The sequence below is a fragment of the Melospiza melodia genome, chromosome 1 (assembly GCF_035770615.1).
Source record: "Melospiza melodia melodia isolate bMelMel2 chromosome 1, bMelMel2.pri, whole genome shotgun sequence".
Taxonomy (NCBI): domain Eukaryota; kingdom Metazoa; phylum Chordata; class Aves; order Passeriformes; family Passerellidae; genus Melospiza; species Melospiza melodia.
Genome location: NC_086194.1, coordinates 169,414,195 through 169,426,760, shown reverse-complemented (window position 1 = coordinate 169,426,760; position 12,566 = coordinate 169,414,195). Strand labels below are relative to the sequence as shown.

Below are 12,566 nucleotides of genomic sequence, written 5' to 3'. Positions count from 1 at the left end.
CACATGGGAAAACAGGACTTAAATAAAACAGTTTAATTTATTATTTAGCTGACTGTGAAGTTCTACAGTCTTGTATGAACAGTGACAAATGCTTTTGCTTATTAAGTGCTAAATCCAGAGAAATCAGCTTTAAATCAGTAGAAGAATGTTGCACATCTAGGATGTTTGAGGCATTCATTGCCATTTTTAGATCTCTGTTTTTTAGGGAACTTCTGAAATCGATTGCAGAGGATTCTGTGGAGCCAGAAGGAAGTGTGGCATGAGTGTTTAGTGTTTTGTAAAACCTCCCCTTATATTTCACCTGTCTTGTGATGCTTTGCTAGCTTATTATTTTCAAACTGCTACCACAGTACCAGAGTGGACTTGTAGGTTCAGCATATGTCAGTGCTGATAGCCAGGGTGACCAAATTAATCCAGTGAACATTTCCAGAAAGTTTGTCAGTGTGTTTTATCCCATTTTCTTTCTTAAATGCAGGTCTAACAGGCACAAGAGTATGTCTAATGTTAGAGAAAGTTACATTCCTAATCAGGTTGAAAAGATTGGCTTAAATATAGCATCAAAAATTAGATGTTGATACAGAAACTGCATATTTTTCTCCTGCCACCTCAGCAGAAAGGCCAAATGTGCCTCAGATAATTCTCTTCTGGCTCTTGTTTTTGGGGATTTTCGCCCATCCACCCTCTTTTTCAGCCTCTAGTAAGATTATATACCAGAAATTATTGGTGGTTGTAAAAAAATGTTACCCAGTTCCTCACAAGGAGGAAAACAGCAACCCCTTTGCCAGCTCCTTTGTTTATCTTTTTGCTAGAGCTGCTCGGCTTTACTTTAAAACTAAAGCTGACCCATAATTTTGTCCTTTATTTGTTTATAGTTATGGGTAAATCTTTACTTTCCAGCAATTTGAGAAGCCTGGAATGGAGACAATTCCAAAATCACTCCAGTGGAAACTGCAGTGGTGACAATGGTTTCAGGAACAGCTCACTTGAAGTGAAAGCTGAGCTGTTAATAGCAGCCCTGGAATATCTGTGAGTATGACCCAAAGGGGAGAGTAAATACTTTGGAACAGTGAGATGCGTCTGTATCACTTGAGATGTGACCTGATGAAGAAGGATTTTAATTGGCTTGATGAACACTGCAAGCTGTGTTTGCCTTGCTCTCTGGCAGATAATACTTGGTGAAGGAATGCAGTTGACCTTGATGGGACTTGACTGTTCTGGGTTAAAAACTGCATGAATTTTTTAAAGGCTTCCACATCAACATGGAGGAGGTGATTGAAAGTATAGATCATGGCTGTGCTGGAACTCTGGAGGTAACTCCAGTGGAAGTGAGCATAATTAACTTGCTTTATGCCTCCTTAGCAGGTTTAACTTTATTTTTCCTACTTTCTTCTGAATGGAAGAGGTACTAACTAGGTGACTACAAAAGGATGACAGTTCCTGCAGGAATTATCATCTCTGATGTGGAATCACAGAATTGTTTAAGTTGGAAAATATGTTTAAGATCATCAAGTCCAACCATTAACCCAAGCCAAGCCCATCACTAACCCATAACCCCACATGCCACATCCATGTCTTTTAAATTCCTCCAGGGATATCTCCAGGGTCTCAGCGCATCATACTGATCACTCTGCCTCTTTCATATCCTTTCTAGTTTGTTTTCCCCACTACATTATCTGGTTGTATGAACTTTACTTGTGTACAGTACCAGACATTATCTGGTTGACAAGGACAATAAGACAACCCCACCACAGCTGGGTTTCACAGATATGACTAAAAGTGGATATGGGAATCCATGAGGTAACTGAGCTGAGGTTTTCAGAGCAACAGGAGGAATAAAAGAATATAAACAAACAAGTCCAAATTTAATTTAAGATCCAGCAGTATGTGTAATACTGATGTAATTCCAGCATACCTTTCAAACGTGTAACAGGGAGAGGTAGTGGAGAGGGTGCTAGAGGCACTAAGTCATTTTCCAAGGTCTCACTGAAAGCCACAGGATGACAGAACATAGTCTTAAACTGCGCCAGGGGAAGTTTAGGCTGGGCATTAAGTGGAGTTTCTTCGCAGCAAGGGTGATTAAACATTGGAATGGACTGCCCAGGGTGGTGATGGAGTCACCAGCCCTGGAGGTGTTTAAAGACTGGACACGGCACTCCGTGCTCTGGTCCGGTGATGTCCGGTCATAGGCTGGACTCGGTGAGCTCCGAGGACTTTTCCAACCTGGCTGATTCTGTGACTCTGCGGGCAGAGTTCAGGCAGGGGCTGCAGGCTGGGATCGGGGGCTGCAGGCTGGGAGCAGGGGCTGCAGGCTGGGAGCAGGGGCTGCAGGCTTAGGCTGGGATCGGGGGCTGCAGCAGGGATCGGGGGCTGCAGGCTTAGGCTGGGATCGGGGGCTGCAGGATCAGGCTGGGATCGGGAGCGCAGGATCAGGCTGGGATCGGGGGCTGCAGGCAGGGATGGGCGGCTGTGCAGGCAGGGAGCCGGGGCTGCAGGCTCAGGTTGGGATCAGGGGCTGCAGGCAGGGATCAGAGGCTGCAGGTTGGGATCAGGGGCTGCAGCAGCAGGGACCGGGGGCTGCAGGCAGGGATCGGGGGCTGTAGGCTGGGATCGCGGGCTGCAGGCAGGGAACGGGGGCTGCAGGATCAGGCTGGGATCGCGGGCTGCAGGCAGGGAACGGGGGCTGCAGCAGGGATGGGGGGCTGTGCAGGCAGGGACCGGGGCCCCTGGGCTCGGCAGCGCTCCGATCCCCGTCCCGCTGCCGCTTCCCGCCCGCCCGGCCGGAGGGCGGAGCGCCCCTTCCCCGTGACCCCGCGGCTCCTCCTCCTCCCCTCCCCGCTCCTCAGTGCCGACGAGTAACCTGGATTCCCGGCCCTCCTCCTCCTCCCTCTTTCTTTTTTTTTTTTTTTTTTTTCCTCCTCTCCCCTTTTCTTTTCCTCCCCCCTCCCCTTTCCTTCCTCCTCCTCCTCCCCTTCCCCCGACAGCGTAGCCGGGGCTTGGGCTCGCTCCCTCCCCCGTGCCCTCCCCTGGAGCCGCCGCCGCCGCCGCCACCGCCGCCGCGCACACGGAGACATGTACCCGGGAGCCCCCTCCGCCGGACCCGGTGAGCTTTGCCCGGGTTTGTTTCCCTCCTACGCTCCCCCCGGAGCGGCTTTCCCGGTCCGTGCCCGTGGGGAGCCCCGGGAGCGCCTCGTCCCCCCCCGGCTCGGGCCTGGCTGGAGCGGCGGCCGCGCTGGCCGGGGGAGGAAGGAGGGTCAGGGCGCCGCCGCCACTCGGGCAGGGCCGCGTGTCCGGAGGCCCCTCTGAGGGGAGGGTCGCCTTCCCTGCCCCGCTCCCGCCTCCCTCTGCCGAGCCCTGAGGCCGGCGCGGCTCCCGCTGCGGACCGGGGTCTCCATTTCCTCCCGGCTCCATCCTGGGATTCCCGGCTGGCCGCGTGTTCGCCGGCGGCCGCGCCGCGATAGTTGCGCTGGGGAAGCGCCCGCATGTCGGGAGGGCTGCGAGAGGTGAGGGCTGCCCTAGGTGTCCTCGGGCTCGCTCTGTGTGGGAGCAAACCTGGCAGCAAAGGAAAAGCGGACGTGCAAAAAGGGTTACCGACTCCCTTAGTTTAGTATCACTTTGGGAAAATATAGGTTAATACTGCGCGAGTTTGTGCAGCTCATATGAGACAATGTTTTCTCCTTTTTAGTGTTAGGCTGTTTCTGCGGTGAGAATTCTTATGTAGAAACAACAGTGTTTAGGTGACTGGCACCTAGTTTTCTTCTAGAAAAGTTTCAAAATAAATGGAACTTTATGCTGTTGCTCTTAATTGCTTTGCATAAAATTTCTTTGCTTAGAGGGATAATCTAGCAGGGACTGGTGTAGGGAAATACAGGACCTGTAACTGAGATGTCTTTTAGTGCTCCTCTTACATACAGATGCTTCTGTAAAAGCATTCATATCTTGGGATCCACAATTAGGTGTTGGGAGGTTTTTTTGGCTTTTTTTTTTCTCTCTGACTTGGTTCTCCTGAAGGGGCAATAATTAGGAAAGATAATTAGGAATATTGTTTTCCTCTTGAAGTACAGTTGCTCTGTTTTTACTTTCTCACCGGGCTCTTGCTGGCACAGCAGGCAGACCGGTCTCTACAGCTCTGTGTCCCTAGACTGATGTTGAAGGTCCTGTGTGACACCATTGGCACATTTCATCACCAATAACGTAGGACTAGAGATGTAATCCTTTGGTTTTTGGTGTCGGCACAGGTTCACTTTCATTTTACAGGTGCTCATGGTGGCTCACATCGGGCTGTTGCTGTGTTCACCTCCTGGTGATAGATCTTGTTCGAAATTGTGCTTAAGGAGACAGATAATTAAAAATATTACCAGCATATGGGGTGGGAGTAGTTTCATGTGTGGGAGTCTCTTTATCTTTATTTACTCTCTATCTGATCCTACCAGTTTCCCTTTCACTTGGAATGATCTCGCAGCTGGTGGCTGCTGTTTGCCATCAGGGACCCACGTTCGGTGTGTAGGAATTTTTTCCCCTAACTGGAACAAAAGTACCAGTATCAAGCTCCTGCCGCTGCTGTGCTTTCACCAAGTTCTGGCTGGCTCTGCGTTGTCACCGCTGTGTGTCCGGCCGAGCTCACCTCGTGCCTTGTTTACTTCCGAGTTTATCGGGGTGGCTCAGCCCTTTCCCCGGGCATTGGCCGGGCTGGGAGCTGCGGCTTGTTCTGCACATGGGGAGCGAGGCTCCGCTTCCTTCCTGTGCAATCATCCCCGGGCAGCCCCGGCAGCTTCCTGCTCCGCACACAAGGCATCGTGGAGATTTTTTATTGTGGGTATTCTGTTTTATTACAGCGAGGGACTGTGAAGTCCCCTGCCACATGTTAATCTGAAAACTACAAACCCACTGTGTGAAATCCTGCCCGGAGCAGAGAGCACAAGTGTGGTTTCCAGCCCCTCACCGAGGCAGGGCTGCTGTGAACACAGCCGAGAGCTGCAGCCTCTCCAGGTCTGTCAGCACATCCTTGACACCAGGGACAGGCTCCATTCATCTCTGCTCTGTCCTGCTGATGCTCAGGAGCTGCTTTGCCCTCCCAGTTCGTGTCCAAGCTGGGCTCTGCAGCCGAGCCCATCCGAGGTGCCCCTGGTGCTGGCCTGCTGCCAGGGGAGCCGCTCAATTTGCCACAGGGTTTGCTATTTTAGTCTTAATTCTTTTTCTGGAAACAGTATCAAGCAGTTAGGAGGCCGCGTCTGACTGATTTCAAAACATCGCTGCTGAACGTGCAAAGTTTGTTCAAACATGCTGTTGTGTCAGGAGTAAGGTGGGGTTTTGTACACGAAGGGGTTGTCACAAAATCACTGTTTCCATAATTAGGAAATTAATGATCCCTTTTTGCTTTTTCCCAAATACTGTCTGAGTTCTTGACGTGATGTTGAATTTGCTGTGACATTGTGTCCTTTTTTTTAGCTTCAAGAAAGTGTGAAAAGTCAAGAATCTGAAAATTTTTCTTTTTTGCAGAAAAAGCTTGACACTGCTACTTTTTTGTGTACTTTTTTTAGAAGGAAGAACAGAAAAATGTCATAATAAAAGTACCCTCATTCAGCTAAAAGACTTGATCAAAAGCTTCATAAACTTCTGGAACTTGCACTTCTAGGTCTTAATGTATTTATTAATTCTGAACTTTGCACACCACAGATTTCTCCTTAATTCTTTAAAAGGATAACTGGTTTTGCCTGATGCTGAGGGTCCTAATTTATTGTTGAAGCAGTAATTGTCTGAAAAAGAGTGTGAAGTTGATAATAGCTTTGCATGTGAAATACCAACTTTTTTTCCGTAGCACAAAAAGCAACTTTATTAAATTAGTGGTACTAAAGTTATTTTCTTGTCATTTAGTTTTAAGTTACCCTTTAAAAATTGTGAATAGACTGTTGAAACTTTTATAAATTTGTTTTAGTTTTCAGTGAAGGTACTTGTTTTTACCTTCCATATGTTTTCTTGAAGATTTTGGATGTTAGATGTTGATTCTCTTGGGGAGTCTTCAGTCTTAAAATGAGGTGCAGGGAAAGGTGTGCTCATACCTCGACTGGGGTAGTAGAAATGGCAATTTTTATATCTTCATCTGCTTGAATTTAATCCACCAGTGTCCTCCTAGCTTGTGTTTCAGTGGCAGCGGATGTTTCCCTGTACAGCCTGTTAAAGGTGTGTTTTTCTTTTCTTAAAGAAATCTTTTTCTGTTCTCTTGGGGGTGGATGTGGACCTGTCTTACCCTGCTGCTGCTATCACAGAGTCATCCAGTTTCTTTGGCTTAATTTTAGACCATAAATTAATGCTGCAATTCCTGGTAAGCTGCCACACAAAGAGGAAGGAATGAAACTTTGTATGCAGCCTCAGCTCTCTTCATTTTTGCTAAAATTGAAAGTGCATTTGACAAAGTTACAGCCTGGAAAACACAGCATGACTTTCTCAAATGTGTTGCTGTCATGACCAATATATTTTCCTAAGGAAAGAAAAATTCTATATCATTATGTTGCCTTAGATAACTGTGTTGTCTTCAGGTGGCTTAAAGATGAGGTGGTTTGATGGAAAGATAATTGGTGGTGTCAGATGTGACACCAAACTTTCTCCTTTCCTCTCTGAACTATTCTATTTGCTATTGAAAAGTGAAACATCTTTTTCTGCAGTGATTCTCCTGCTGACTTTGCAGTTGCATGGCATTTTGTGCACTTATTTTTACTTCATCTTGAAGTTTTCCAGTTTTGCAGAATTGTTGTGTGCTGGTACATATTTAGTGGTGCATTGGAATGTACAGAAGCAGTGCAGAGAACACCAAACCTTCCTGACTTCCAGGAAAGTTCTTCTTTCACAATTTGCAGCCCTTCCTTCACTGCTATCCCCACCAGTCTGCCTCTCTTTCACAGAAGGGTGGAAAAGGGATGTAAATGCTTTAATTCAGTAAGAAAAAATCCCTTAGATGATCATCTGGTGTTCTTGTACCCCTTAGAACTGTATAGGAGGGAGAGATTTTTCCATTTCAGAAACCAGCCCTTCTAAACACTTCTGGCCTTCCAGAAATCACAGGAATCAGCCAATGAGCACAGTAAACTTCTGCTAAATTGGCTTTGCAAACCCAGATAGTTTTAACTAATTAGGAACTTTACATGCCTGCTGAAAGTCCTGTTCATGTTGGCCTGTCCTGACAGCAGCTTCACAAACTTGTCAGAATTTGGGTGTTTTGCTTCCCTTACTTGATATTTATGCAAAATACCTGGTCCTGTTTTTAGTGATGATGTTTCTAATATTCAGCCTACCAGAAATGATATCTAAATCTCTAAATGAAGAAAAGTCAGCCTCCAGTATCTTATTTTTGGTAAGTTATGAACTAGAGGGGAAAAAAAAAAAAGCTGGTGGAAAATATTACGTAGTTTTGACTGTAGTGGCTGTGGGTAGGGATCTGTTCCATGCATTGTCCAATTAATTTGTTTTAGTATCTTGCTTCCTCTCTGATGTACTCACAAAGAGCCCACTAGAATGTAAAATGTCTCTTATCCTATCGGCTGGGGAAGCACAGCCCTTTGAGTTCAGTGCAAAGGGATTTTTGGTTGGGTTTTTTTTTTTCCCCCATGTATTGTAATACACAAATTTGAACTTATAAATTTCATTGCACATTTTATACTGCAGAAATTGGGAAAAGACAGAGCTGGATAGTATCCACCCCAGGTAAACTGAATTTGTGTAGTGCCTGTCATGTTTTACACCAGAGCTGTAATTTGTGAGTCCCTGTGGTGTAGCCATTTCTAAGAAGTTGTGCTTTGAAGAGACTTTCTAGTACTGCCCAGGAAGTGGAGGGTTTTTAACTCCTGGAGACTGAGGTGCTGCCTGTATTTTTATATACTCAGGAGTGTTTTAATCTGTGCTGTCTTTTAGTCTGTTTAGTGAGCACCACAAATCAGTGCAATTCATTTTAACCTTTCTATTTTAATTGTTTTACTTTTATTGTTCTCTTTTCAGAACAATATTTGGTGCTTACAAATAACAAGTTTTTGTGTGAGCATTATTTCATTTGTTTCTGTGCTCTGTCTTTGCATTTCATATTAAGCAAAATTGCCTCTCCTAAATGCCCTGCTTTGTAGCTGTGCTGCAGCTGTGAAGCCACGTGGCACCTGGTGTCCAGGCTTTCTAGGAAGGAAAGTTTTGTTTGGTTTTATTTTTTTATTTTTTTTTACTGTATGACTTCACAAAACTGGACCCAGCCAAGGTGGAAGCAACCCACTGATTTAGATGGGAAAATACTGTGGGTCCTGGAATAATCCAGTCAGTCCAAGGCTTGCTTTGAGGTTTTTCTTTTGAATTGGGTACTCATTGAGCTGTCCACAGTGCTACCAAATTTTGTTACTGTTTGGGTTGTGAAAGGGATTTATTTATTTTTTTAAACACAGGTGTGGTGAGAGTGATTTGTTGTAATTTGTAATTTGTTTGTCCTGTTCTATTTTTTCACTTGTGTTCTGTCTTGTGTGGGAGTTTATTGTCCTCTGTAGTGAAAATGTTGGGGACCAGGTCCCAACATTAATAAGTCTGGAGTCATGCAAGTCTCTCTCTTTAGGACCAGCATTACAATATTTAACTTGTCAGAGATGCAGAATAACTCCATTTATGGGCTCTACATCTGCAGTTTTGAGCCCTACAGTTTTTCCCAAAAGCTCTCCTGGCACAACCTGATTGAATTCCCTTGTACAAGCTGCTTTATGATCAGAAGGTGGAGAATATTCTTAATAAAATATGTGTGAGTTCTGAAGACTGTGTGTTTAAACAGTACTTGAATTTATTGTCTCCTTGTGTCACTTCCAGCCTGTGTTGGGTGTGACACAAGCAGATGGAGAGCAAAACTGAAATTTTCTTTTTTTTGAGAAATAAACAAATCTCAGCTTGTTATTTTGGGAAGCTTGAAACTTCTGAAACTTATCAAGTGTATCAAGTGATATTTATGATTTTGTATATAGTCTAGGAAAAAAGCAATTCTTTTGTGCCTTGGCAGTGTTGGACACCATGGGTGGCTCTGTTTGAGCTGCTCATGTCAGAAAATTGCAACTTTTTGTCTCAGCAATGCTTTTTTTATGTTCCTAGTTAACTCATTAAATTTACACAAGAGCTTATTAATGTGAGAAAATAATGAAATTTTAATTTAGTAGTAGGAAGTGTGTGTGGATGTGCTAATTTAGATTTATTTTAAATAAGCCAATTTTAGGAGAATTCCCAAGAGTGGGGGTTTCACTGGCTTAGCTAGATCAATCAAAAAATTGTTTGAAGTTAAACCTGTCATGTAGATGAATAAAACTTTAAAACATAATTATTACTGGGGCCTCATTATATACCTTCTGAAACTTGTTTAGCAAGTGTTTGCTATTAAGGGCCAGGCATCTGTTCATAGAGAGGGTGAGTTCCTGTCTAAATGTTGCTGTGTTCTTGACTTTGATAATGAACTTCTTTCTCTGTCCTTTCATACAGCTTGTGGTTTGCACTGAATGCTCCCTTTCTGCTGGTTTTTGTGGGCTTTTTTTATTAATTTCTCTGTTGGTTTTGCACTCTTGCCCCATCCTCCTCCTCCATCAGATCAGAAATCCTCATGGAGCACAAGGCTTTGGGAGAGCAGGGGGTTTCTCTTATTTGTGGTTTTTTACTGCCAGTGAAACAGAAACTTTCTCAAATTATGTTGTCAACTTCAGCTCTGCTGAATATTTCTGTTGTGAAACAGAACTCTCTCTACTGAGAGACATGGGTTTAAATAGAAAACCCCCAAAACCACCAACCCTCCAAACCATGAGCAAAACAAAAAATAAAACAGAGCAGAAATCCAGGTTCATGTAGAAATGACAATGCAGAGGAATTAATTTCTCAGTGAACCAGTGCATTTCATTTTGGGAAGAGCTTCAGTGTTTAATGAGGGAATTTTTAGCAATAACTCATAGGATTCAGAATATTTGCATAAGGGTGTGTTGTTTAAAAGTCAGAGCTCCTTTCAGGAGGAGGAAACTTCCTGCCAGGGCAGGGAAATGAAGCTTTGTTGTCTGGGTCTCCATATGTGATAAGAACACACTAGTGGTGGTTTTTTCCTAATTGTTTGACTTGCAAATTCCCATTAATGCCAAGTTTCAGGGAGGCCTCTCTGTATCAAACTTTTATGTGGCTTTTTTAATGTTTCACAGCTGAGTTTTAGTTTGTATCAGGTAATATGAGAACATCAGTTGCTTACAAGAAGCAGGTGGAGGAAAAAACCCTGAGGTGTAATGGAAAAAACAAATTCTGATAGGGGACTTGTGCTGCCAGCCCACACTCTGTAATAGCTCAGTTATTCCATGATTAGGAACCTGCATTTTGCCCTCTTTGCAGTGATGCTGGAAACCACAGCCCTATCTCTGGAAACCACAGGAGATACTGCTGCATGTTGAAGATGCTGCTACAGCTGCTCCCACTGTCTGAAATGATAAAATAAAGCATAACCTTGGTTCTTAGCTGGGAATTTTCTATTCTGAACCTAAACCACGAGAGTGTTCATGTGTTTGTAGATTAATCCAGTGTGGGTATGGGAAAAGATTGGTTTTTTTCCCAAGGAAGACATGACTACTTCTGAATTACAGCTCTGCAGTTGAGTTTTGTATATTAAAAACTGTTAAGGAATGAAGAAAACCTAATTTTTATTTTTACATTTTGCACAAAACCACTGCCAGCGAAAGCCTGTGTGGGTATGAAATGTGCTTGCAAAGGTACAGCTCAAAGCAGAACCATCCTAACTTCTTTCTTTAGTTAGATGAGCACAAATCACTTCTGTGTTTCATTAAGTTGTGCACAATGCAGATCCCACAGGGAACGTGGATCTGGGGCCTCTGTGGCACCAGCTCCCAGCTGGTGAGGCCCAGCTCATGGGAAACCATGCCAGTGGCCATGGAACAGAGCCTGAGCCATGAAACTCATAAATTCAGTGGAGCTGGTGGGCACTGGTGGCTCTGGAAATGCAGGAGGAGAGGATGGGGGTGATGGTGGGGGAGCAGCTCTGACTCTGCTTTGGGGGATTTGATCTCTCCAGCATCCCCTCATGGGCTGTAGTGCAGAGAGCAGTTCTTACTGTGTCTGAGCAGGACAAAAATCCTCTTTTGCACTCTCTCACAGGGTGAGCTGTGCAGCTCTGGAGGTGCTGTGTGGTGGCAGCTGGGTGTGCAGGTGTGCAAGTGCCTAAAGATGGGGCTGGGTGTCCCTGCTGAGCTCAGCTCTGCACCTGCAGCACTGGATTCACTGTGGCTCCTGGGCACTGGAGAGAATTGCTGTCTGTCTGTCTGTCTCATGTTCACACCAAGCAGTGATGGAAACTTGAGGCTGTGTGTGAAGTTTTTTGGGAGGCTCAATCCTGATGGATGAGGAAGTCATGCTTTACCAGCCTCACAGTGACCCAAAACCAAACCAAGTGACCCAGTGCTGGGTGGGTTGGGCTGTTCCCTACACACCTGTGCAGTTCCAAGTGTCTGCTAGTACAGGAGGAGGGGGAGCCACATTTCTTTCCTATCCTAAATGCAAACAAGGGGTAAGGGAAGCATGATGTGGGGTGATGAATATGGAATTTCTGGTCTTACCTTCTCTGGAGGAGAAGCAGCCTGAAGGGAGCAATAGGTGCTGGTAGGTGGGTTGGGGTTTTTTGTTCCCTCATAAAATATGTGTTTATTCACTTTGGGTCTTTTGAAATGGCAAAGAAGAGGTTGTATTGAATGGAGGCATTGCTTTTTATGAATGCAGAGAATACCATTATATTCTGTATTTCAAATTGTTAGGAAAGACATCTGGAGTTAGTTCAGCATCGTTTTCTAAGGCATGGAAAAGGGAATGAATCATGATGGTCAAATGTGATAAAAAGCACTAAGAATGTTCTCCATTTCCCCCTTCATTGAGTAGAAGCTTGTCTGAAGATGGAGTTATTTTGTACTTTGAATTCACATTTAACTTCAAACTGGGCTGCTGACTTGTGGGTAAGCCATAAGCATCTCTCCATTGTTTGGCCGAGGCTCTCTTTTGGATGGCTTAATTCAAGCTGCAGTTTGTAATTAAAAGCATTTCTCTGGCCCTTAAGGAGGGTTCTGGTAGGACTTGGTCAAATTCCACATGCAGGGATGGGTTGAGGCACCTGGTTTGTGAGCAGTGAGGGTGGAAGTTCTGCACTTTGGGTGCTCTGGGGGTGCTCTGCCACTGCTCCCCCCACTTGCAGGTGCTGATAAGCAGCTTGCTTGTTGACAGTAAGAAATTTGGAGGTTGACTTGGAAGGTCAAGGCTGCAAGGAGAATGTGGGAGGAAAGCAGAGTACTAACACTTGGTGCCTTTTGCTGGTTGACATTGTCCAGAAGCAGCTTGTGGGCTGGAAAGAGCTTTCTGCTGGAGCCTTGATCTCTTCCATTCTGCTTTCTGCTGCAGCCTTGATCTCCTCCTCTTCAGTTCTTTTGTTCTTGCATATTCCTCTTTGAAATGTTGTCCTGACTTTCAAGCAGGCTGGATTGAAGTCTGGCTTCTCCCTTTGATGAGTGACTGCAGCTCACACCTCTGGTGTCTGGGGT

At 45.0% G+C, this 12,566-nt stretch overlaps 1 protein-coding gene across 2 annotated transcripts in view; it reads left to right on the top strand.

The window, feature by feature from the left end:
* The first annotated feature begins 3,021 nt into the window (after positions 1 to 3,021).
* AGO2 (argonaute RISC catalytic component 2) overlaps positions 3,022 to 12,566 on the top strand; it is a 54,667-nt gene continuing 45,122 nt past the window's right edge. For both annotated transcript variants that reach the window (XM_063174675.1, XM_063174665.1), the window contains exon 1: positions 3,022 to 3,100. In XM_063174675.1, coding sequence (XP_063030745.1) covers positions 3,070 to 3,100 — 31 coding nt within the window. In that variant the 5' untranslated portion in view covers positions 3,022 to 3,069. The remainder of the gene's footprint in view (positions 3,101 to 12,566) is intronic.